This window comes from Vulpes vulpes, chromosome 9, assembly GCF_048418805.1.
Source record: "Vulpes vulpes isolate BD-2025 chromosome 9, VulVul3, whole genome shotgun sequence".
Lineage (NCBI taxonomy): Eukaryota > Metazoa > Chordata > Mammalia > Carnivora > Canidae > Vulpes > Vulpes vulpes.
The window spans coordinates 34,365,060-34,391,856 of NC_132788.1; the positions used below are offsets into that span (position 1 = coordinate 34,365,060).

At 39.0% G+C, this 26,797-nt stretch overlaps 1 protein-coding gene across 31 annotated transcripts in view; it reads right to left on the minus strand.

Annotated features, from left to right (window-relative positions):
• ZMYM5 (zinc finger MYM-type containing 5) overlaps positions 1–26,797 on the minus strand; it is a 64,498-nt gene that overhangs the window by 753 nt on the left and 36,948 nt on the right. For 22 of the 31 annotated variants that reach the window (XR_011994206.1, XR_011994209.1, XR_011994208.1 and 19 more), the window contains one exon: positions 24,658–26,345. Coding sequence is in view for 27 of the 31 variants with exons in the window: in XM_072719756.1 (XP_072575857.1) it covers positions 25,593–26,345 (753 nt within the window). In the remaining 4 variants the exon portion in view is untranslated. Of the gene's footprint in view, positions 1–111; positions 3,468–3,969; positions 5,832–9,360; positions 9,740–24,657; positions 26,346–26,797 lie in introns of those variants that run through there. The other 9 variants (XM_072719766.1, XM_072719770.1, XM_072719761.1 and 6 more) reach the window with 6 other exon arrangements.

A 26,797-nucleotide genomic window follows, 5' to 3' on the forward strand; every position in this document is an offset into this window, starting at 1 on the left:
AAAAAAAATTAAGTCTCTGAGAAACATTTCAGTAGTTTCTCACAACCCTAAACATATGCTGACTTAATTATCCAAGTGAAATGAATACTTGTGTTCACCCAAAAAACTATATGCAAATGTTTACAGGCTTTATTTGTAATCAACAAAAACTGGAAAAAATCCAAATAGGTAAACAGTGGTACATTCATATTATAGAATATGCTCAGCAATAAAAAGGAATGCACTACAGAACACAGATCAGTGGTCGCCAGGAGCTGGGAGTGGGGCATGAGAGATGGAAGGAGCGGTTGACTACACAGCGACACAGGGATTTTTGGAATGATGAAACTGTATCTGGGATGAGATGGTGGCTACACAATTATATGCATTTGTCAAAACTTGGTTAACTGTGCACTAAAAGGGCCAGTGTTACTGTTTGTAAATTATGCCTTATAAATTTTTAAACTATCCAAAAAAATAAAAATACCATCAAGACTAATCCCTATTTACCTTAGTTATCATCCAAATTCTAATCACCCAGACTCTAATCCCCATATAGCTCTGTAAATTCCTGAGTCTGACCAATTCCTCACCCCTTTCTCAGTTGCTCCAAAGCCTTCTATTGAGTGCTTGGAAACTCACTGTCATCAGCAAAATCCCTTATCTTTAATTTTTTCTCCAAACATCTTCACCTTTGTGCTTTAACTAGAACATGGTTTTCCTCTGAAGATTGCTTTCCCAGCCCTTCCTGAAACTGGACATTTTCCTACATCTTATGTGTCACTGGACTTGAGGATGAAACAGAGACATTCTCCATGATCCCTTGCAAGCTGGAGAACATTTGCCCTCTCCTTGGCAAAAATCTCAGCTCCAAAAAGCTCATGCCAACATAAACATGAACTTATGCTCCATCTCCAGCTCTACCACTTCTTTACTCTCCCTTCTGCCCTGTAATAACTTTCTCACCACTCTAAACTTATAACCAGAAATGTGAGGTAGTACCTTAGTCCTTATTTATTTTTCTCACCTAATAATTTCAAACTATTTTCTCTGTGCTCAAACCAATACTCCTCCCTACTTCATTCATAGCTGATATTGTCTATTTTTATTAACTTCATTGAAGAAAAAGACAGAATAAAATTGCCTCACTTGATCAGCACCAATCAACTAACCCAATTTAATATGTAGCCTTCCCTCCTGTTACAAGAATGAATTACCAATGATGCCCTCTAAGGCCAACCCACTGGATAACATCTTTATTCCAAGCACTTTGCTTCAGCAGTTATCTAGTCACCGTCCTAAGTGGTCAGTCACTTGATCTGTATTCAACTATATTCATCTGCAAAACAAAACAAACTGCTGATACAACTTTCACTTAAAAAAAAAAAAGGAGGGGATCCCTGGGTGGCGCAGCGGTTTGGCGCCTGCCTTTGGCCCAGGGCGCGATCCTGGAGACCCGGGATCAAGTCCCACATCGGGCTCCCGGTGCATGGAGCCTGCTTCTCCCTCTGCCTGTGTCTCTGCCTCTCTCTCTCTCTGTGACTACCATAAATTAATTAATTAATTAAAAACAAAAAAGGAAAGAAAACAAGCCTTCCTAGACGAATGTTGTCCTTTTTTGTTGTTTTCTCTTCTAGAAAGAAAAAGCTGAAGGATTATATTTTCTGTCTCCATTTGCTCGTCATCTGATATCTCAAATTACATTAATCAGATATCTATAGCCACATTCCATCTCTCTGAAACCTCTTTTGACACAATGCGTGATGGCTTCTACTTTACTTGTCAAATCTTTTTTTTTTTTTTTTAAAGGATCTTATTTATTTATTCACAAGAGACACAGAGAGAGAGGCAGAGAAGCAGGCTCCCCGCAGAGGGACAAGCAGGCTCCCTGCAGTGAGCCCAACGTAGGACCTGATCCCAGGGCTCCAGGATCACACCCTGGGCCAAAGGCAGATGCTCAACCACTGAGCCACCCAGGCATCCCTACCTGTCAAATCTTAAACTTTTCAGCAGCATTTGACACTAGATTCATGCCTGAGTGTCACCATGTATCATTTGGGAATAATACCAGAGTTATTGAGCGCAGTAAAGGAATTACAGCATAATCTTTGGAAAATATTCTGATACCCTGAGTGTTATCATTATTACTGCTCACTTTTCTCCTACCTTCTAGAAACACCATTCTGTCTTCTGTACTATCATATTCTCCTGGAGCTTTTACACCTCCTTGGCCATTCCTCAGTCATTATATCTTCCTTAAGAATCTTCAGGATGTTGGCAAGCCACAGCTCTAAGTCCTCTCTTCCTCAGCTACATTCATTCCCTGGGTTAGATCATCCACATCAAGGTGCCTCAAAAGCATTAGAGGAGATTATCTAAGCCTCAACACTATTTGCATTTTGGACCAAATAACTATTTGTTGTGAGAGGATCTTTAGCAGCATGACCGGCTTCTACTTAACTAGATGTCAGTAGCACCCCACTCCCGGTCGTGACAAAGCAAAACCTGCCAAGCATTATTCTAATTGCATTTCACTTATTAATTCATTGATCTTCAAAACAATCTCTTAAGGGAGATATTGTTGTTACTTTTAGACTTTATTTTTTAGTGCAGTTTTGGATTCACAGCAAAATTAAGAGGAAGCTACAGAGATTTCCCATATACTCCCTGCTCCAACATATGTGGTCTTCCCCATTATCAACCCACAAGAATGATACATCTGTTTCACATATATTTTTACATCATACTATATTTACACATCATGATCACACAGAGTCCAATCAGGTTTAATCAGAGCTGTATATTCTATGGTCTGGAAAAATTTATGATGACGCGTATCCACCATTACAGTATTATACAGAGTGCTTTCTTTTTTTAAAGATTTTATCTATTTATTGAGAGACAAACTATGAGTGGAGGGAGGGACAGAGGGAGACGAAGAGAGACAGACTCCCTGCTGAGTGTTCAACCCAGGACCCTGAGATCATAACCTAAGCAGATTAACTGACTGAGCCACCCAGGCGCCCGTAGACACTTTGACTGACCTACAACTCCTTTGTGCTCCACCTATTCATCCCTCTCCCCATCCATCCTCTGGCAATCACTGATCTTATTGTTGTCTTCATAGTTTTGCCTTTTCTAGAATGTCATATAGTTGGAATAATAAAGTAGGTAGCCTTTTTAGACTGCCTTTTTCACTTAGTAATATGCATTTAAGATTCCTTTATGTCTTTTCATGGCTCAGTAGTTCATTTCTTTATAATATTGAATTACATTCCATTGTCTGGATGTACTACAATTAATTCATCCTTTCACTTACTGAAAGATATCTTGGTAGTTTCCAAGTTTGGCAATTATGAATGAAGCTGCTGGAGACACCTGGGTGACTCAGCGGTTAAGTGCCTGCCTTCAGCACAGGGCATGATCCTGGAGACCCTGAATCAAGTCCCACATCGGGCTCCCTGCATGGAGACTGCTTCTCTCTATGCCTTAAAAAAAAAAAAAAAAAAAAAAAGAATGAAGCTGCTTTAAACATCTTGCTTCTTGAAAGAAACATTTTTGTCTTTTTATTCTCATTACACTGTCTTCTGCAGAGCACAGGTTTTTGGGTTTTTTTAAAGACTTTATTTATTCATGAGAGACAGAGAGAGAGGCAGAGGGAGAAGCAGACTCCATACGGGGAGCCCGACGTGGGACTCAATCCTGGGTCTCCAGGATCACACCCTGGGCCGAAGGCGGCACTAAACTGCTGAGCCACCAGGGCTGCCCAGAGCACAGGTTTTAAGTTTTAATGAAGTTCAGCTTATCAATTCTTTTTTTTTTTTTTAGCTTATCAATTCTTTCATAAATCATGTCTTTGGTGTTATTTAAAAAGTCAACACCAGGGCAGCCCTGGTGGCACAGTGGTTTGGCGCTGCCTGCAGCCCGGGGTGTGATCCTGGAGACCCGGGATCGAGTCCCACGTCCGGCTCCCATATGGAGCCTGCTTCTCCCTCTGCCTGTGTCTCTGCCTCTCTCTCTGTCTCTCATGAATAAATAAATAAAAAATATTTAAATAAAATAAAAATAAAAAGTCAACACCAAATCAAAAGTCATTTACATTTTCTTCAATTATTCTCCTAGATTTTTAAAGCTCTGTGTTTTACACTTAGGTCTGTGATCCATTTTGAGCTAAATTCTGGGAAGGGTATGAGGTTTGTGTACAGATTTTCACTCTCTCTTTTTTTAATATGTGAATGTCCAGTTGTTCCAGCACCATTTGTTGAAAAGACAATCTTTATTCCATTGCATTGCCTTTGTTCTTTGCCAAAGATTAGTTGATCTATATTTATGATGGTCTGCTTCTGGACTATTTCATTGATCTATTTGTCTGTTCTTTCTCCAATACAGTATTGTCTTGATTTGTGTTTTTTTTTTTAAAGATTTTATTTATTCATGAGAGACACAGAGAAAGAGCAGAGACATAGGCAGAGGGAGAAGCAGACTCCATGCAGGAGCCCCGATGTGGGACTCCATCCCAGGACTCCGGGATCACACCCTGAGCCAAAGGCAGATGCTCAAACACTGACCCACCCAGACGTCCTGATTTGTGTAACTTTATAGCAAGTCTTAAAGTTGGGTAGCAATAGTCCTCCAGCTTTCTTTTCCTTCAACATTGTGCTGGCTATTCTGGGTCTTCTTCTCCAAATAAACTTAAGAAGCAGTTTGTCTATATCAAAAATAAATTTTGCTGGGATTTTGATTAGGGTTGCATTAAATTTATACAAATTGGAAAGAACTGACATCTTGATAATATTGTCTTACTATCCATGAACATGAAATCTCTATATATATGGTTCTTTGATTTCATTTATCAGAAATTTGTAGTTTTCCTCATATAGATCTTATAACTTGTTGTATTTATACTTAAATATTTCATGGTTTTGGATGTTAGTGTAAATGGTATTGTACTTTTAATTTTAAATTCCACTTGGTCATTCTGGTATATAAAAAAGTAGTTGAGTTTTGAAAATTAACCTGGTATCTTACAACCTTGCTATAATTTTGTCAACTTTGTTTTTTGTCAGTTCTTTCAGATTTTCTACATACACAATCATGTCATCTGCAAACCAAGACAGTTTTATTTCTTCTTTCCCAATCTCCAAACCTTGCATTTCTAGACTTCTAGAACATTGAATGACAGTGAAGAGAGAGGATATCTTTGCCTTATTCCTAATCTTACAAGAAAGCTATGAGTTTCTTTTTTTTAATATTTTATTTATTTATTCATGAGAGACAGAGAGAGAGACAGGTAGGCAGAGGGAGAAGCAGGCTCCATGCAGGGAGCCCAATGCGGGACTCGATCCCGGGTCTCCAGGATCACGCCCTTGGCTGAAGGCAGCGCTAAACCACTGAGCCACCAGGGCTGCCCAAGCTATGAGTTTCTTACCATAAAGCTGTAGGTTTCATGTAGATATTCTTTATCAAGTTGAGGAGGTAACCATTAATTCCTAGTTTACTACAAGTTTTTATGATAAAAGAAAGTTAGACTTTGTAATTTTTTCTGCATCTATTGATAAGATCATGTGATTTTTCTTTAACCTTTTGATGTGATGAATTATATTGATTTTTGAATGTTGAACCAGCTTTGCATACCTGAGATAAACTCACCTGGTTGTGGTGTACCAATCACTTTACACATTGTTGGATTAAATTTGATATTTTGTTGAGGATGTCTGCCTCTATGTTCCTATGGACTTACTGGTTTGTAGTGGTTTTTTTCTCTTGCAATGTCTTTGTCTAGTTTGGGACTTAAGGTAATGCAGGACTCATAGAATGAGTCAGGGAGAATTCCTTCCTTCTGCTTCTATTCTCTGAAAGAGATTATAGAAAATTGGTATAACTTCTTTCTTAAATATCTGGTAGAATTCAACAGTGAAACCCAACTGCTTTCTGTTTTGGAAGATTATTAACTGTTGATTCAATTTTTTAAAAGATACAGGCCTAGTCAGATTTTCTATTAGTGTTTCTGTGATTTTTGACACATGGTTTCTTTCCAGGAATTAGTTCATTTCATCAGGCTATCAAATACGTGGGCATAGAATGGTTCAGAGTATATCTTCATTATCTTTTCAATATCCATGGGCTCTGTAATGATGCCCCCTCTTTCATTTCTGATATTAGTAATTTGTGTCCTTTCTCTTTTTTCTTTTAGTTTGGCTAGAGGCTTATTGATTTGATTGATCTTTTTAGTGAACTAAGTTTTGATTTTATTGATTTTCCCTACTATCTTCTTTTCAGTTTATTTGATTTCTACTCTAATTCTTATTATTTCTTTTCTTCTGCTAATTTTGGATTTGCCTTTGTCTTTCTAGTTTTCTAACATGGAAACTTAGATGATTGATACTAGATTTTTAAAATTTATGCATTCAACACTATAAATGTTTCTCTAAGCACTGTTTTGCTGCATCCCAGAAATTTTGGGAAGTTGCATTTTAATTTTCCCATAGTTAAAAATATTTTTAAATTTCTCTTGAGATTCCTTCTTTTACCCAAGTGTTATTTAGAAGTATGCTATTTAATCTCCATATACTTTAGGAATTCCTAATTATCTTCCCATTATCGATTTCTTGGTTAATTCTACTGTGATCTGAGAGGAGACATACAATTTTTATTCTTTTAAATTTGTTAAGGTATATTTCATGACCAACAATGTGATCAATCTGGGTGAATGGTCCATGTGATCTTTCTTTTAGAAAGGGGAAGGAGCAGGAGGAGAGGAAGAAAGAGAACCCCAAGCAGGCTCCATCCCCAGCACAGAACCTGATGCATGGCTTGATTTCACATCCCTGATAACATGACCTGAGCTGCAATCATGAGTCAGACACTTAACTGACTGAGCCACCCAGCTGCCCCATGGTCCACGTGATCTTGAGAAGAATATGTATTCTGCAATTGTTGGATGAAATAGTCTATTGATGTCAATTATACCCAGTTGAATGATGGTATTGTTAAGTTCAACTCTATCCTTACTGAGTTTCTGCCTGCTAGATCCATCCATTTCTGATAAAAGTGTTGAAGTTCCCAACTGTAATTGTGGATTCATCTACCTCTCAGTGCAGTTCTATCCATTATGTATTTTGATGCTCTATTGTGAGGCATATTAAAAGTTAAGGATTGGTATGTATTCTTGGGGGAAATGTCCCCTTTATAATTATGGGATGTTAAGAAAAATGGGAGATGGCAGAGTAGTAAGATCCTGAGCTCACCTCTTCCCATGGACACACCAAGGCTGTAACTACATATAGAGAAATTCTCTCCGAGAATGTCCTGAAGACTAGAAGAACAGCTCTTCCACAGCTGACGACATAAAGAAAAAGCCATAGCATTGGAGGGGCAAACACGCTGTCTAATCAGGAGCCAAATTCCTGGCATGGCAACTTATAAACAGGATGTCACTGGCATAGAGGTATCACTGAGGAGTGAGAGTTCAAGCTTCATATTGGGCAATCTCTGCCCTGGGGGATCTAAACCAGGTAGATGAGCTTCCATCATGACTGGCTGTGAAAATGAGTGGGGCTTAACTCCAGGAGAGCCAGAGGGCTAGAGGAAACCAAGACTCTACTCTTAAAGATCTTGCACATAATCTCACTCCCTCCAAGATCCAACACAGAGGCAGCAGTGTGAAAAGGGCCTGGGCCAAAAGTGAAGACTTACTGACTAATCTTTTTTTTTTTTTTTTTAATTTTTATTTATTTATGATAGTCACACAGAGAGAGAGAGAGAGAGGCAGAGACACAGGCAGAGGGAGAAGCAGGCTCCATGCACCGGGAGCCCGATGTGGGATTCGATCCCGGGTCTCCAGGATCGTGCCCTGGGCCAAAGGCAGGCGCCAAACCGCTGCGCCACCCAGGGATCCCTTTACTGACTAATCTTAAGGCATGTGCCAGAGGGGCAGGGATCTGCAGAATTTTCTCTGGGAACAGGATGACTGATGGGTGCCATTTTTCTTGCCCTCTTTTAGCCTAGCTAACCTCATGCTGATGTACACCAGTTCTGATTGTCTACATCTAACATGCTAGCACTGCTCACCCCTTGAAAAGCAGTTTTTGCTCTGCTGCAACCAGTAGACAGCCTCAACAGGGAACATCACCCCTCCAAAGCAATTCCTGCTCTCACAGAAGGAAAGCCAACCTGGCCCAAGAGCACACCCACACTAGTCATAGCCTAGTATCAGAGTCAGCCCTGCCCACCAATACATCTGCAGCAGTCATGGCCCAATCACAAGAGTAGGGCACAGGTAACCCATACAGGGGACACCACTGGACTGGCTGGTTCTGGTAATCAGGGGGAAACTGTACCTTCTATGTAAGACCACTACTTTCAAAACCAGGGGATGTAGCTGACCTACCTAATATATAGAAACAAACACAGAGACTCAGACAAAGTGAGGAGACAGAGGAATATGTTCCAAACAAAATAACAAGACAAAAAACCTCAGAAAAGGAACTAGACAAAAAGAGGTAAGCAATCTACCTGATAAAGAGTTCAAAGTAATGGTCATAAAGCTGTTCACTGAACTTGGGAGAAAAGTAGATGAACTCAGCGAGAATTTTAACAAAGAGATAGAAAATATTCAAAAGCACTAATCAGAACTGGTTCTTTGAAAAGCTAAAATTGATAAATCTTTAACTAAACTCACCAAGAGAAAAATATAAAGGACCCAAGTAACTATAATTAGACACGAAAGAGGAGGAGGCAGAACCAACATGATGGAAATAAAAGGGATTATAGGCAACTACTACAAAAAATTATTTGGAACAAATTGGACAATTTAGAAAAATAGACAAATTTCTACAAATATACAATCTTCTAAGACTAAATCAGGAAGAAATACAAAATCTGAACAGACTGATTACTAGTGGTGAAATTGAATCAGTAATCGAAAAGCTCCCAACAAACAAAAGTCCAGGATCAAACTGTTTCATTGGTGAATTCTATCAAACATTTAAAGAAGAGTTAATGCTTATCCTTCTCAAACTATTCCAAAAAATTAAAGAGGAAGAAATGCTTCCAAATTCATTCTACAAGACCAGCATTACTATGATACCAAACCAGACAAAGACACTACAAAAAAGAAAATTACAGGCCAATATCTCTGATGGACAAAATGCAAAATCCTCAACAATACATACTAAAATATTAGCAAACAAAATTCAACAATACATGGGAAGGATCATTCCCATGATCAAGTGAAATATATTCCAGGGATGCAAGAATGGGTCAATATTGGAAAATCAGTCAATGTTATTCACTACATAAACAAAATGAAGTATAAAAAAATCATATGATCATCTTAGTAGATGCAAAAAGAGCATTTGACAAAATTCAACATGTATTTATGATAAAAATTCTCAACAAAGTTGAGTATAGAGGGAACATATCTCTACATAATAGAGGACATTTATGAGGGGTGTCTGGGTGGCTCAGTTGGTTAAGAGACTGCCTTTGATTCAGGTCATGATCTCAGGGTCCTGAGATTGAGCCCCATATCAGGCTCTTTGCTTAGTGGGGAGTCTGCTTGTTCCTCTGCCACGCCCTTTACTCATGCTCTGTCTCTCAAATAAATAAATAAAATCTTTAAAAAAATTGAGGCCATATATGATAAACCAAAGCTGACATCATACCCAATAGAGAAAAGGTGAAAGCATGTCCTCCAAGATCAGGAATAAAACAAGGATGCTGACACTCATCCCTATTATTGCAGATATCCATGAAAGATCTAGACAAAGCACCACACAAGAAGAAAAAAAAGATATTCAAATTGGTGAAGAAGTAAAACTGCCAATATCTGAAGATGACATACTATAAGCAAAAAATCCTAAATATTTAAGGGTGCCTGGGTGGCTCAGTCCTTAAAGCCTCTGCTTCTTGATTTCAGCTCAGATCAGGATCTCAGGGTCCCACATCGGGCTCCCTGCATGGAGCCTGCTTCTCCCTCTGCTTGTGCCTCTGCCTCTCTCTCTCTCTCTCTCTCTCTCTCTCTGTGTGTGTCTCTCATGAATAAATAAATAAAATCTTAAAAAAAGAGGAAATAAAGAATCTTAAATATTTTTTAAATATGAAAATTAATAAATGAATTCAGTAAATTCGCAGGATACAAAATTAATATATAGAAATCCATTGGTTTTGTTTCTTTAAGATTTTGTTTATATATGAGAGAGAGAGAGAGAGCATGAGTGGGGTGAGGGGAAGAGAGAGAGAGAGAGAGAGAGAGAGAGAAGCAGTATCCCCACTGAGCAGGGAGTCCAAGGTAGGGCTCGATGTGGGACTTGATCCCAGGACCCAGGAATCATGACCTGAACTGACCTGAAACATGACCTGAAAGCAGATGTGTAACCAACTAAGCTTCCCAGGCGCCCCTCTGTTGTGTTTCTATACATTAATAATGAACTAGCAGAAAGAAAAATTAAGGAAACAATCCCACTTAATATTGCTTAAAAAGAACAAAATACCTGGGAATAAATTTAACCATGTGGGTAAAAGATCTATACTTCGAAAACTCTAAGACATTAATGAAATAAATTGAAGATGACAGAAATAAATGGAGGGGGATACCATGCTCACAGATTGGAAGAATTAAAATTGTTATTATGTCCATACTACTCCAAGCAATCTACAAATCCTATGTAATCTGTATTAAAATACCAATGGTATTATTCACAAAACTAGAATAAATAATCCTAAAAGTTGTATGGAACCAAAAAAAGACTTCAAATAGCCAAAGCAATCTTTTTTTAAAAAAAGATTATTTATTGAGGGCAGCCCAGGTGGCTCAATGGTTTAGCGCTGCCTTCAGCCCAGGGCGTGATCCTGGAGACCCGGGATCGAGTCCCACATCGGGTTCCCTGCATGGAACCTGCTTCTCCCTCTGCCTGTGTCTCTGCCTCTCTCTACTCTCTCTCTCTCTGTCTCTCATGAATAAATAAATAAAATCTTAAAAAAAAAAAGATTATTTATCAGATGCCTGGGTGGCTCAGCAGTTGAGTGTCTGCCTTCAGCCCAGGGCATGATCCTGGAATCCCAGGATCGAGTCCCATGTCGGGCTCCCTGCATGGAGCCTGCCTCTCCCTCTGCCTGTGTCTCTGCCTTTCTCTCTCTGTGTCTCTCATGAATAAATACATAAAATCTTAAAAAAAAAAAGACTTTATTTATTTACTTATTTATAAGATACCCACAGAGAGAGGCAGAGATATAGGCAGAGGGAGAAGCAGGCTCCCCATGGGGAGCCTGATGTGAGACTCAATCCTAGGACCCTGGGACCACAATCCAAGCCAAAGGCAGACACCCAACCACTGAGCCACCCAGGCATCCCAACAATCTCTTTTAATTGGTGCATTTAGATCAATGATGTTCAAAGTGATTACTGGTATAGTTGGGCTACTATATCTACCACATTTGTTACGCTTTACATTTGTTGCCCTTACTCTTAATTCTTATTTTTGTATACCAATCTTTTTCTGCCTTTGGGGGATTAATTGAGGGTATTACAATTCTATTTTCTCTCCTTTTTATATTTATTTATTTATTTATTTATTTATTTATTTATGATAGGCACACAGTGAGAGAGAGAGAGAGGCAGAGACATAGGCAGAGGGAGAAGCAGGCTCCATGCACCGGGAGCCTGATGTGGGATTCGATCCCGAGTCTCCAGGATTGCGCCCTGGGCCAAAGGCAGATGCCAAACCGCTGCGCCACCCAGGGATCCCTTTTCTCTCCTTTTTAGCATATAAGTTGTATTTCTCTACTTTTTTAAGTGGTTGCTCTAGAGCTTGCAGCATACATTTACAGCTAATCCATGACCACATTCAAATAACACTGCACTTCACTAGTAGTGTGAATGACTTCTAATAATAAAACAATCCTGATTCTTACTTCCCATCACATTTATCATTGCTGTCATTCATTTAATTTATACGTTAACATATATTTTTATGTGTAATTGCATACATCATTACTATTATTTTGAACAAATCTATTTAGAGGGGAGAGGTGGGGAGAGGGAGAAAATCTCAAGCAGACTCCCCGCTGAGCACAGAGCCCTATGTGGGGCCCAATCTCATAACCTTAAGATCATGACGTGAAATGAAATTAAGAGTCGAATGCTTAACCAACTAGCCACCCTAGCACCCCTCTTTTTTTGAGAGAGAGAGGGGGAGTGGCAGAGGGGGTAGAAGGGCAGAGGGAGATGGAGAGAATCTTAAGCAGGCTCCACACCCAGCGCAGAGCCCAATGCAGGGCTCGACCTCATGACCCTGAGATCATGATCTGAGCTGAAATCAAAAAGCAGAAGCTTAAAGGACTGAGCCACCCAGGTGTCCCAAAGTGCCACTCTTTTAATGTTTTCTTTAAAAAAAAAAAACTTGCTCATGAGACACACACACACACACACACACACACACACACGCGCGGGGGTGGGGACAGAAACACAGGCAGAGGGAGAAGCAGGCTCCCCGCAAGGAGCCCAATGCAGGACTCGATTCCAGATCCCAGTATCATGCCCTGAGCCAAAGGCACTCAACTGCTGAGTCGCCCAGACATCCTGACAGTAATGGATTCTAATCAATAGAATTAAATAAGAATCTGTGAATCCATACAGATATAAATCAAATAATTGCAGCCCTGGGGACTCAGAAAAAGCCTCCCAGAGAAAGTGAGATTGAACCACTTGTCTGGCTTTGCTTCGCCCAGTGGCTTTGGACAACACAAAGGAACTGGCCACCACATCCCTTGGCCCTTTAACAGCCCCCTCTACCCTGTGCCTCTGAGGTGCCTCAAGTGGTAATCCACAGCTCAGGGACCCATTTCCACAGTCCATGCCACAACCAGAGGCTGTGACTAAGTTGTTCAGGTCCCCGAACACCTAGCCTTCTCTATGATCCTTAGGGAATGATGCTCTCAGGTCCAGAGACAGCAGACAACACTGTCCCACTCCCGGCCTGGGCAAATGGCGCTAATGAGGTAGTGGCTCCGAACCTAGAGAAGGTAAAGATAGGCTGGGCAGGAAGGACCAAGTGACTTGATTGGTACCAACCAGCTGCAATTTGCCTTAACGGGGCTCCACAAATCAACATTGTAGCCAGAACCTAGGAAGGGCCAAGCTGAAGTGATGGGCCTCTGGGGTCAGCAGCCCAGTGTGGAGGGTGTCCAGTGCTAGGGTTTCCAGTGGAAGGGTGTGCCTTGGCATTCTCCAGCACTTGTCAGCCCATAACACCTGCCCTGTTCCAGGACTCCTTTCAGAGGCCTGAAATCTCAGATGCTCCTCTGCTGAAGTCTCTACATGCCCACAATATTAACAACATTTCCTTACATGGGGTTCCCTGAGGGCCTGATCAGACCAATGCATCAAAAATTCCAAGGCATTCTATACAGGGAATACAAATCTAGGATACCAGTGAAGCTGGTGACTTACTGGATAAACAAAACTTCACCCATAAAAGGAAGACGATTCAGGACCTACCAGTTTTTAAGGGTTCAATGGAGCTATTTAGGGAAGAACACAAAGAGATCACATTGGATTATGTGATCAGTACAAGGAAAAGCACAAGTACAGTACAGTACAAGGAAAGCAATATGAATCTGCAGAGAGTTATGATCACAATTCAAACCAGCCTTAATAATAGAAGAATCACTCCTGCTTAGAATCCTAGAGCTCTATCTTTGGCACTACCTCTTTATCATGCCTTTTGCCTGTTCAGAAATGGCCTGTATGAAGATGGATCTCAGCCTGTTGTAACAAAGATTGGGTGCTCTGGGCCTCCCCAATGCCTTTTAACGTTGTCAATGATCTCCTTGTGAATTACAAAAAAAAAAAAAGTAGATTTCTAGATCTAGATAGATATATACCTATATCTAAATATATATATCTAGAACAATATGTCTATAAATATCTATATATATTTTATATTATTTATAGACATAAATATACATATATACAAACACCATTTCCTCAAACTTAACAATTAACACAAAGCAGTGTTATGCACTCAAATAAGTAAGCAAGTAAAAATAAGGGAGGAGAGGAAACAGAAGTAAGTTAGAGGCATAACTTATACAAAACTTGGAGTCATGACAAGATCTGTCCCACAGGAAAACAGGAAGAAGTTTAGAAATGCAAGGCTGTGAAGGATGTGATAGGAAGTAATCAAAGATGAATCTCATAGTGGCTGGTAGAGCCCAGCAATAAATGTCCTTCTGTACTAAGCTCAAGATCTGTTGTGTCCTCTCAAAATTCATATATTGAAGTCCTAACCCTCAGTACCTCAGAATGTGACTATATTTGGAGATGAGGTTTTAAAGAGGTAATTAAGTTTAAATGAAGTCATTAGGGTGAATCCTAATATGATATGAAGGTGAGGTTAGGACCCAGATACACAGAAAAAAGACTGTGAAGACAAAGGAAGAAGACAGTTGCGCGCAAGACACGGAGATAGACCTCAAGAGAAAACAACACTAAAAAAAAAAAGAGAGAGAAAACAACACTGCTGACAGCTTGATCTTGCACTTCTACCCTCCACCACTGTGAGGAAATAGGTGCTCTTTAAGGCACCTAGACTGTGGTACTTTGTTATAGCAGCCCTAGCAGATTAATACAGGAGCTAATAGAAGTATTAAGGCAGAAGACTGGACAAGCTTGCCTTTGTTTTTTAGGAGTAGAGTGAAGGACGGGCAATAGTGGAGAGACACAGATACCAGGGAGATATATCTTGTATAGGAAATTATGGCAGAAGGGTAAGAAAAACATGATTAGCCTTGGACCAAAGGAATAGTGGGAATGTAGAAGAAAGGCTTATTTCAAGAAAAAATGGAGGAAAAATCTGTAGGATTTGATCTCTTGTTGTCTTGGCAGGGGGAAGGTAGAAGAAGAGACATGCACTATAGAAAGAGCCAAGAAATTGAGAAAAGCACCGGAATGTCACCTGTGTATATGGACTATTTTAATTAGGACTAAGATTAGAACAGGGGCACCTGGGTGGCTCAGTTGGTTATGCATCTGCCTTTGGCTCAGGTCATGATCCCAGAGTCCTTGGATTGAGTCCCACCTCAGCCTCTGCTCAGTGGGGAGCCTGCTTCTCCCTCTCCTCCCTGCTTGTTCTCTCTCTGGCTATCTCTGTCAAAAAAAAAAAAAAGGAAAGAAAAGAAAAGGAAAAGAAAGGAAAAAGGAAAGGGGAAAGGAAAAAGGAAAAAGGAAAGGAAAGGAAACAAAAGAAATAAAATTAGAGCAGAGGCAGCTGAGGTATATTACCTCAAGGATAAACCAGAAGATAGATGAAGTGAGTCAACCCTATTAGCTTTAGGACTTTGAGTCAGGATTCTGAAAATGTTTGGTTCAGAGCATTGGCATATTGGAACTAAAAAGACAATCCCAGCATCAAAAATTATAAAATACAGGGCACCTGGGCAGCTACATTGATTAAGCATCTGCCTTTGGCTTAGGTCATGATCCCAGAGTCCTGGGATCAAGTCCTCCTTCAGGCTCCTTGCTTCTCCCTATTCCTTTGCCTGTTACTCCCCCTGCTTGTGCTCTTTGTCAAGTGGATAAACAAAATCTTTTTTTTTTTTTTTAAGATTTTAGTTATTTATTCATGAGAAACACGGGCGGGGGGGGGGGGGGGCAGAGACACAAGCAGAGGGAGAAGCAGGCTCCATGCAGAGAGCCCAATGTGGGACTTGATCCTGGTACTCCAGGTTCACTCCCTGAGCCAAAGGCAGATGCTCAACTGCTGAGCCACCCAAGCATCCCAACAAAGTCTTTTTAAAAAATTATGAAATACATAGTTGTAAACTTAATTGATGAGATAAAAGACTGCTACGTTGAAAACTACAAAACGCAGGATCTTCTTTGAAACAACTAAACTGGTTGGTTTGGTCACAAATTAGGAAAAAATATATTCCACTTCATATTTAGAAACTAAAATGAAATAGAAATAGGTTGTTACTTGTTATACACATGTAATTAAAAATCCATCTCCTGCGGTGCCTGGGTGGCTCAGTCTGTTAAGTGTCTGCCTTTGGCTCAGATCATGATCTTGGGGTCCTGGGATTGAACCGTGTCAGGCTCCTTGCTCAGTGAGGAGTCTGTTTCCCCCTCTCCTGCCCCTCCCTCCTGCTCATGCGCTTGCTTTCTCTCGCTCTCTCCCTCCTTCCCTCTCTCTCTCTCTCTCAAAATATCCATCTCCTAAATTAAATTTAAGGCCTATAGAGAGTGGAAGGTAATAACACACAGTATATACATTAGGTATGCATAAAAAATAGCTACGGAACTTGTAGAACACAAAAATTCAGCAGTGGCAGGTAGGATTTTATTGTCATAAGCAGCAGCAAAAACAGAAAAGAGGAAGCATACATATGCCAAATTTGGTTGCAAGGAATCAGTTCCCCTGGCCCAGTGTTTCTCAAAGTGTGATGTGGTGACAGCCTGCACCAGAATCCCCTACAGTACAATAAGAGTACAGAATAATCCAGGGCCATACATCAGACAGTTGCAGTTTAAACAAGCTCCCAAAGTCTTTCTTAGGCTCCTTGAAGTTTAAGAACACTTCTCCAAATCTCTGAAAACAGTAATTGTTTTTCTGAGAAAACTGTAGGAAATATTGGTCTATACTAGCAGCTAATTAAGGATAGCCCACAAGAAACTTAAGTGAATGTTCTGAGATTATAGAGTCTAAGAAAGCCATTTTTTTTCACTTTAATATTTTGAGCTTTGAGGAAGGTATATCAAATATATAACCTTATTTATTGTTTAGTAAAGAAAAGATGTTTCTTAGGTACCTGGGTGGCTCAGTGGTTGAGCGTCTGCCTTTGACTCAGGTCATGATGCTGGGGTCCTGGGATCGGGTCCTGCATCAGGCTCCCCATGGGGAGCCTGCTTCTCCCTTTGCCTATGTCTTTGCCTCTCTCTGTCTCTCATTAATAAATACATTAATTAAATCTTTAAAAAAGAAAAGATGTTTCTTGGAATGAAAGAGTTCTTCCTACCAAAAAAAATAAAAGGTCGATATAACATTCATTCTTTGTTCTATTATTCTTTTCATAAATAAACTCAATTCTCTATAGGTATGTTTTGTTTTGTTGTTGTTTCTGAAACAAAATGGGAATAATGAACACATGTAGATACCGTGCTTAATTTTTGTGTTTTCCATTTTCTTGGCCCTCTGAATATGCATTATGTTTCACAGACTCTTATATGTCCTCCTGCTCTTTATTGAGTCTGCTTATCACCCTTTCCAAGGAACCTTGACCATTCTCTGCATCAGATGGCACAGCGTTTGTCTGTAAACTTTCCATATGCCTCCCTAGGCTAATTGTTTTCTTTTTTTTTTTTTTATTTTTTTAAAATTTATTTATGATAGTCACACACACACACACACAGAGAGAGAGAGAGAGAGAGGCAGAGACATAGGCAGAGAGAGAAGCAGGCTCCATGCACCGGGAGCCCGACGTGGGATTCGATCCCGGGTCTCCAGGATCGTGCCCTGGGCCAAAGGCAGGCGCCAAACCGCTGTGCCACCCAGGGATCCCTAGGCTAATTGTTTTCATAGTAATTGTAGCTTCTTGTATCAGCATGGTCATTCCAGGGTTCTCCAGATGAGGAGCACATACCAATCTTTCATTAACTGACTAAATTTGTGAGTGTGATGTAATTTTTTTTAATTTATTTATGATAGAGAGAGAGAGAGAGAGAGGCAGAGACATAGGCAGACGGAGAAGCAGGCTCCATGCACCGGGAGCCCGACGTGGGATTCGATCCCCGGTCTCCAGGATCGCGCCCTGGGCCAAAGGCAGGCGCTAAACCGCTGCGCCACCCAGGGATCCCATGTGTGATGTAAGTGAAACAAAATTCTCTCTCTCTTTTTTTTAACCACCGGATCCACAAGAGAATGTTTTCTGAGGTCTATCAAAGAACTACTAGTTTCCCAATTCTAAGGGTTCAACACTTTTGCAAGTGTGTGCAACCCCTACTCAGTCATGAGGAATCAGTGGACATGAAGCCTGCTGACAAATCAATACTGTACTTCAACACATCTACTCCCATTATTCAAGTTGTTTCCCATAGCAGCTAACCCTTGGGTGTCTCCATGGGTAGGAATCATGTGCTCTAAGTTCTAGATCTTTATCATTAGTCATGGACATCGGGTTGATGGGCCACTGACTGTGATCTCCATTTCTTTTTTTATTCTTAAATAGGTCCCTCGTTTAGGGGCACCTGGCTGGGTCCCAGGTTAGATGTAGAACTTAATTAAAAATAAGATAAGGGGTGCCTGGGTGGCTCAGTTAGTTAAACGTCTGCCTTCAGCTCAGGTCATGATCCCAGAGTCCTGGGATCAAACTCCACATCTAGCTCCCTGTTCAGTGGGGAGACTGCTTCTCCCTCTCCCTGCCTGCCACTCCGCCTGCTTGTACTCTCATATGCACATGCACATGTTTTCTCTGTGTCAAATAAATAAAATCTTTAAAATAAATAAAATAAATAAGGGGCACCTGGGTGGCTCAGTCTTGTTAAGCGTCTAACTCTAGATTCCAGCTCAGGCTGTGGTCTAGTGATCATGGGATCCAGCCCTGCATCAGGATCTGTGGAATCTGCCTGTCCCTTTCCATTTGCTCCTCCCCCAGTGTGATCTTTCTTCTCTTAAAATCTTAAAGTCTTCCATTTCACTTTTTCTTTTAAGGCACTATTTTAAGGCACTATATGTTGTGTTTATTCATTCTTCTATTCCCTCTTGGTCTTTATTTTTGACATTTTTATTTCTAATTTTTTCTTGACACCTGTGCCTTCATTTTTGAATTTTTCTAAGGCCAATCAAATTATGAACCATTTTATTTTTTTATTTTTTGAATCTTGAAGTAGTATGTTGTAGTCTTGATGTTTTCTGAGCATATCTTTCTTTTTTTTTTTTTTAAGATTTTATTTATTTATTCATAGACACACAGAGAGAAAGGCAGAGACACAGGCAGAGGGAGAAGCAGGCTGCATGCCGGGAGCCTGACGTGGGACTCGATCCTGGGTCTCCAGGATCACACCCTGGGCTGCAGGCGGCGCCAAACCACTGCACCACCAGGGCTGCCCTGAGCATATCTTTCTAGTGTATTTTTATTATCCTTTGGATTTCTTACTCTTTTTTTCTTATAACTTGGTTGGGGTTTGGCCTTGATATTTGTTGCTTTTTTTGTAGGTTTAATTTAGTTGCCCTGAATTATCAGGAAGTGTATTTCAAGGTAGCTTTTGTACTTCAAAGAGCTCTTTCATCTGTTGTCTTTGTGTGTAGTGTTTAAAAGCGATGTCAACCTGCTTTCTGAGGATTACCTGACTCTGTTCCCATTTTACATGTGTATCAGGACCTCTTTGCTTGTTCCTAATCTGCTTAAATTTTTATTTCCTTGTGTGGGGCCTTGTCCTTGAAGGGACCCCTGTTTAGTTTTAGGAATTTGTAGGGTCTTCCTACAGACTCCTTACACTCATCAGTTACTGAAATAGGAAAACACCTTCCAGTTTCAGTTCTTGGATTGGCCTGCTGTACCTTTCAGTGAATACTTGTTGGCTCTCTTGGGGTTGGTTCTTCTATTCTCAAGGGGTATATTCTTCTATACCCCTTACTTTGCTTTTCCTCATTTAAAAGGTTGAAACCAATTTGTCAGAACACTCATTTATTGTAGTAAAAATGTTTTTTTAATGGGTTTTCGGTTTTGCTATTTGCTTTTTTACTGGTGATTAGGAATAATCCAAAAATTACGCTGCCAGTGCTGCTATCTCTTTGTTTTCAATTCTGAAGGAAGGCCAATTTGCTGGCCTGTTTTAATTTTTATGCTTACTACATTTTGAGTCCTAAGAAATGTGTATTCTGAGGTCATGAAAATATTTTCCTGTGTTTTCTTACAGAAGTTTTGTTGTTTTTCTTTTCATATTTAAGTCTGCGATTAATGTTGAATACATTTTTGTGCATGGTGTGGATAGAGGAGTTTACTTTTTCATATGGCTGTCCAAATCATCTAGCACCATTTATTGACAAAACTATCAATCATCCTCTCTTCACTAAACTGCAATAATACCTTTCCTGTAAAGGTAAACCAGGTGTTTATGTATGTGTAGTTTGGTTTCTGGGCTCTCTATTCCACTCTACTTAATGGATCTATTTGTTATCCTTGCCACAAAATCAAACTTAACTAGTTTTACAATATATATTGATAGGGCAGGGTAGGTAGATCCTCCACAAATTTGTCTCAAGAATGTGTTGGCTAACTTTTTTTGAGATTTTAAGTAATTGCCACACTCCATGTGGAGCGTGAATTTACAACCCCAAGATCAAGAGTCACATGCTTTACCATCCAAGCCAGCCAGGCACCCCTGTTTGGCTATTATTCTAAGACTTTATATTTCCTATAAATATTAGACTCAGTTTGTTTCCACCAAACACAAGAAGAAACAGATTTTGACTAGGATTGTGACGAATCTACATCAGTATTGGGAGAACTGACATATTTTATGTTAATATCAAGTCTTCCAATCTAGAAAAAGTTATTCTTGTTTTCTTCAATGTTTTCTAGGCTACTGTAGAGTTTATGCGTCTGTTTTACTATATTATTTCCATGTACTTGATTTTTTGATGCTATTGTAAACAGCACTTAACTTCATTTTCTAATTGTTTATTGTTAATATATAGAACTACAATTAACTTTTAAATTAAAAAAAATTTTTTTCAACTAAGCTCTACACCCAACATGGGGCTTGAACTCACAACGCTGAAATCAAGAGTCACATGCTCCACTGATTCAGCTAGCCAGGCACCCCAGAAATACAATTTTAAAAATATATTGGCATTACAATTAACTTGTTAAATTCTCTTAATAATTTTAATAGTTTGCCATAGATGCTTTTAGTTTTTCTCCAGAGACAGGAATGTCAAATGCAAATTAATTTTATTCTTCCTTGCCAATCTTTACCTGCCTTATTAAACTGACTAGAACTTCCAAACAACATTGAGTAGAAGCAGTAACTGTAATTTTTGTCTTGTACTAAAACTCAGAGAAGAGTGTTATCTCACTATTAAGATAATTGTAGGTTTTTTTTGAGGTTCCCCCTTTCCTAATGTTTTCCTCTATTCTTAGTTTGAGTTTTTATTATGAATGGTTATTGAGTTTTATCAAAAGCTTTTTTTTCCTATCAAGATGGCTTCTATTGCTTTTGTGTGGTAAATTGTATCAACCAACTTCAAGTGTTAGACTAGCCTTTTGGGCAGCCCGGGTGGCTCAGCGGTTTAGCGCTGCCTTCAGCCCGCGGCATGATCCTGGAGATCTGGGATCGAGTCCTATGTCGGGCTCCCTGCATGGAGCCTGCTTCTCCCTCTGCCTCTGTCTCTATTTCTCTGTCTCTCTCACAAATAAATAAAGAAAATATTTAAAAAATAAAAAAAATAAACTAGCCTTTTATTTCTGAAATAACCCTACTTAGTTATGATGTATCATTCCTTTTATTACTGGGGTCCATTTCTAATATTTTGGTTAGTATTTTAGTATGAAAGAGATGGCCTGTAATTTTTTTTTCTTGTATTAGTCTTGTTAGGTTTTGTTGTCAAGGTATTTCTGGCCTTGTAAAACAAGTTGGGAAATACCCTTTTCTTTCTATTCTCTGGGATCATGTATTTTTAAGATTAGTATTATTTCTTCCTTAAAGATTTCACCAGAGAAAGAATCTGAGCCTAGCTTTTTTTGTGGAAAGGCTTGTAATTGGGGATCCCTGGGTGGTGCAGCGGTTTGGCGCCTGCCTTTGACCCAGGGAGCGATCCTGGAGACCCAGGATCAAATCCCACGTCGGGCTCCCGGTGCATGGAGCCTGCTTCTCCCTCTGCCTATGTCTCTGCCTCTCTCTCTCTCTCTGTGTGTGTGACTATCATAAAAAAAAAAAAAAAAAAAAAGGCTTGTAATTTCAGTCAATTTCTTTAATAGAGACAGGGCTATTGAGATGTTCTTCTTGGGAAAGGTTTCTTTTTTTTTTTTATTTAAGTGGCTTCACTGGGTGTGATGTACAGTTTTAATTCATGACCCTGAGATCAAGACCCAAACCTAGCTTGAGTTGGACACTCAACAGACTGAGCTACCCTGGTGCTCCTCCTGGGACAGATTTAAGAAGTTGTGTTTTTCAGAGGATGTGCATACTCCATCAAGTCTGTCAAATTCTTTGATGTAAGTTATTCATAACCTTTTTTTAATGTCCATAGGATCTCTGTTTTTTTAAAGTAATCTTCAGATCCAAAATGGGGCTCAAATCACCACCCTGAGATCAAGAGTCACATGCCCTACCGACTGAGCCAGCCAGGAATACCTTCAGTGGTTCTTGATACTGATTATTTTTGTTCTTTAAAATCAGTTTTACTGGGGGATTATTAATTTGTAAGCAAATGACTTATGAAAGCCTTTTTTTAAGTCAGCTTTTTAAAACAGGGGAGTTGAACTCACAATCCTGAGATCAAAATTTGCATGCTCTATGGAGCCAGCAAAGCACCCCATGAAAGTCTTTTTAACATCTAAATGTGTGTTAGTCCAATTTCCCAGGCTTTAAGTTTTCCTTGCTTTATATATCTGTAGAAGCAAACTGGATTAACTGCTCTTCATTCTAGATCTGACTTCATAATCATGTACTCTCCACATTTAAAATCACTGTTGCCTTAAAAAAAAAATCACAAGCTTCTGAAAACCATGTCCTCAGTATTACACCATTATTTTCCTAAACATTATCAAAAACAAAGATTTAGGTAATTGCCTTAGATTTTTCTTTTAGCTATAGCTAAATTCTCAAAATCTTTTATCTTTCTAAAGATTTTATTTATTTGTGAAAGACAGCGAGCACTGAGCCCATGAACAGAGGAGGGGCAGAAGGAGAGGGAGAAGCAGGCTCTCCGCTGAGCAGGGAGCCTGACTCGGGACTTGATCCCAGGATCCTGGGATCATGATCTGAGTGGAAGGCACATACCTAACCAACGACTGAGCCACCCAGGCACCCGACTCCCAAATTCGTAATCTCATCCTAACACAGTCACACTTTATAACTCAAAATTTGGGCAGGCCAGGTGGCTCAGTGGTTTAGCGCTGCCTTCAGCCCAGGGCCTGATCCTGGAGACCTGGGATTGAGTCCCATGTCAGGCTCCCGCATGGAGCCTGCTTCTCCCTCTGCCTGTGTCTGCCTCTTTCTCTCTCTCTCTCGCTCTTTGTGAATAAAAAAAAAAAAAAAATTAGCACTATTCTACTACAATTTTGTACTTCATGTTGTTTTTGTCTACAACCTCTCCTTCCCTATTATCTGCCATTCATGATTACAGCTACTTACTTATGTGCCAAGGAACTGGGAGTTTTATACTGAAAGCAATGGGGAACTTCAAAGCTTTGAAACTTAAGTGTGACATGACCTAAAATGATAAAGCATTACTCTTTCTACAGAACTTGATTGAGCTCTTTACTTCACTTATTCACTTTTGCATCCCATGTAAGCAAATTGTATCTTGTACATATAAAAAATTTATGAATTTTATTCATCCTATGTGAAATGAGAAAACCAATAAATTGCCATTTCTTAAGACTGTTATTCTGAATTGTCCTGAATATTTTTTTTATATTGAATCAGTGGTAGAGGTTTCCTAATGCCTTTTCTCAATGAAACTAAAAAGATGAAAACAAACCATAGGTACAGTCCAGATCAATAACAAATCCTTTAACTAAGGAAGGAGATGATAAGCAAAACTTGACATGTTTTCTTCCTTCCTTCTATAGTAAGAACAGTTTTACAATTAAAAAGAAAATTTGATAATGGGAAAAAAATTATTCCCCTGCATAGAGATATTTAGTTTTATAACGTTCTGGGTTTGTTTTTTTCCCTCGACATTTCATTAAGAAAAATTTCACATACCAAAAAGTAGAATGAGATTTACAATAAACACGGATAAACCTAGCATCTACATCTTTTGAATTTTTCACATTTAATTCATAACTACATGAAAAGCTTATGGTGCCTTATAGGTGTGCAGTATGTTGAAGATACAAAAGAATTTAAAAGAGAAGATTTAATTTTGTTATATCAATGGATAAATTTGATATTTTTAGCAAATTATCCTTAAGTAGCCACTGGCTGATTTCATTACTTTATTCAAGATACCACTGATACAAGCGCTATCTAATGTAATGTCATTCAATTAACTGTTAAATTTAATGAGATAATGGGCACATTGATCATTTGGAAAGGAACTTCAAAGCCTGTGTTACACTCTCTAGAGCATCCTCTCAGGCCTCCAAGAGTAAACTGGATTTTTGGAAACATCCCAAAGCTTCATTCAGATCCAACTCTTAAAGATTCTAAGAGTCCAGTTGTCAAAAAACCAAAATGGTTATAAATCAATGAGAATGGTTTTCTTAGGTATTCTAAAAATAATTTTATGCACTGGCATCACTGACATAATATAAAAGTACTCCTAGTGTCACCCCACCAAAAAGAACGCAACCTCTTCTGCTCTAGTTGTTGCTCATATGCCATTTTGTTTCACAGCTTTGAGACAAAACCCAAGTATATGTTAAGAATTTAATATATGATTATGTTGGTATTTGAAATCAGATACAAAGGGAGCATTACTACATAAAAAGTGATGAGAATACCAATCATTTAAAAATGAGAGATCCTTGATTTTCTTTTATTTCTCAAATTTCAAGCATGCAGTCTCCTTTACAGGAAAAAGAAATTGCCACAATACCTAAAGGTTGACTTAATATATTTTTAATATTTCTTATATTTGTATTAACATAAAAATAGGTATACACTCTTTATTTTTATAGTTCTCACACAAGAGCTAAAACATTTATAAATTAAGATCAATAAAATGCAAATCACTTTAATATAAAAAATAATGCTATTTCACTCAAATAATAAAACAATGTTTTATCTAAAAGAAATAAATCACAGGTATTTGGTTTAATAGCAAAAAGCTGCAGTTTCAGATTCCATTCTACTCTCAAACTGTTTCTGAATGTTTTTACTTTAATAATGACATGAATATTCACATAGTATCTTATTCAAACTAGTATTGATAAAGACTTTTGCTCCCTCTTTCAAAGTAATCAGAACAGAAAGTTAACCAAACATGTCAACTGTTAGCCCTCAAAAGCCAATTTTAAAAGGTGTGGAAAAAATAATAATTGCCTTTATTGGGACGCCTCAGTGGCTCAGCAGTTGAGTGTCTGCCTTCGGCCCTGGTTGTGATCCTGGAATCCTGGGATCACAGTCCCTGCATGGAGCCTGCTTCTCCCTCTGCCTATGTCTCTGCCTCTCTCTCTGTGTGGCTCATGAGTAAATAAATAAAATCTTTAAAAGCAATAAACAAAAAAACCCCAATTGCCTTATTGAAATCTGCATTACTACTGAATCCAATTAACTTTAGAATTTGGAACAGAAACATTCTTTACGATTTACTATTATACTTATTGCTTAACAAACTGTTCAAAGTTATAGGAGCCTCACAACACAAATGGTACTGACCATTAGGGTATAGATATTTTTTTAATAAATATAAGATCCTGTTATGTCTAGAACCACATGTATATTACATGTACAATAGCAGCACACCATCATTTTTCTCATTCTCATGTAATCCATGTTCTGCAGCTTCCATAGTATTATTTTTTCTCAAATCAGATTTTAATTTTGAATACTTAACACTATTATTGATATGCATTTCACTTTCCTCATGTTTACTAAGAATATGTGATAAATGCTGCCAATCTTTGCACCCATTCTCATTCTTCAGTTGATTTTTTCCTTCCCCAAAGAGTTTGCAATACAAACAAAACACAGAATCTTTTGAAGTCGAATAAAGTAACCAAGATCTAGTGGTTTTATCACCATTTGGAAGAATTCGTGTGTAGTAAGTTTCTGAAAACTTCCTCCCTGTATTGTCTTTTGGAAAGTTAAAATTTCTTACTTGAGGTGGATCATTTTCAACAAGAATGTCTCGTTGTTTAGTATTCAAAATTCGGGGCCATTTACCTGGGTCTGTAGAAAGTACAACTGATATAATGGAGTCTTCTGATTTTTTCTCTTCCAGTTGCTCTTGAAATTTATCAGCTATGGTTAACACAGAAGAAGGTAAAGTTACATCCTGTTTGATCAGTAAGGTATCTGTACATTCTGCCAAAACCTGTAGCTCTGAAGTCTTTTCTTTTTGTTCTGGTAGTCCCTCTTTTTTTTCTAAAAGAGTATTCAATGGTCCATATAATTTTCTTTCATTTTCTTCTCTAACAGCATTCCTTTTTCTGTTTTCTGATGCTGACGAATTTTTTGATTTTGTTTCCATCATCTGGGGAGAAAGACGTTACAATTTTTATCTTAGAACTGTTACAAAGAAGGGCAACTAGGTGGCTCATCAGTTAAGCGCCTGCCTTTGGCTAAGGTCATGATCCCAGCATCCTAGGATCAAGCCCCAAGTCCGGCTCCCTGCTCCTTAGGGAGCTTGCTTCTCCCTCTCCCTCTGCCCTATCCTTTCACCACCTGTGCTCTCACTCTCTCTCTGAAATAAATAAATAAAATCTAAATTAAAAAAAAATTGTTAAAAGGATCAATGTATATACAAATGCCCAATAAACATGTGAAAAGCTGATCATCTGTCAACAAAGAAATACAAATCTGGGATGCCTGGATGGCTCAGTGAACATCTGCCTTTGGCTCAGGTCCTGATCCCCGTGTCCTGGGATCAAGTCCCATGTCAGTCTCCTTGCAGGCAGCCCATTTCTCCTTCTGCCTATGTCTCTA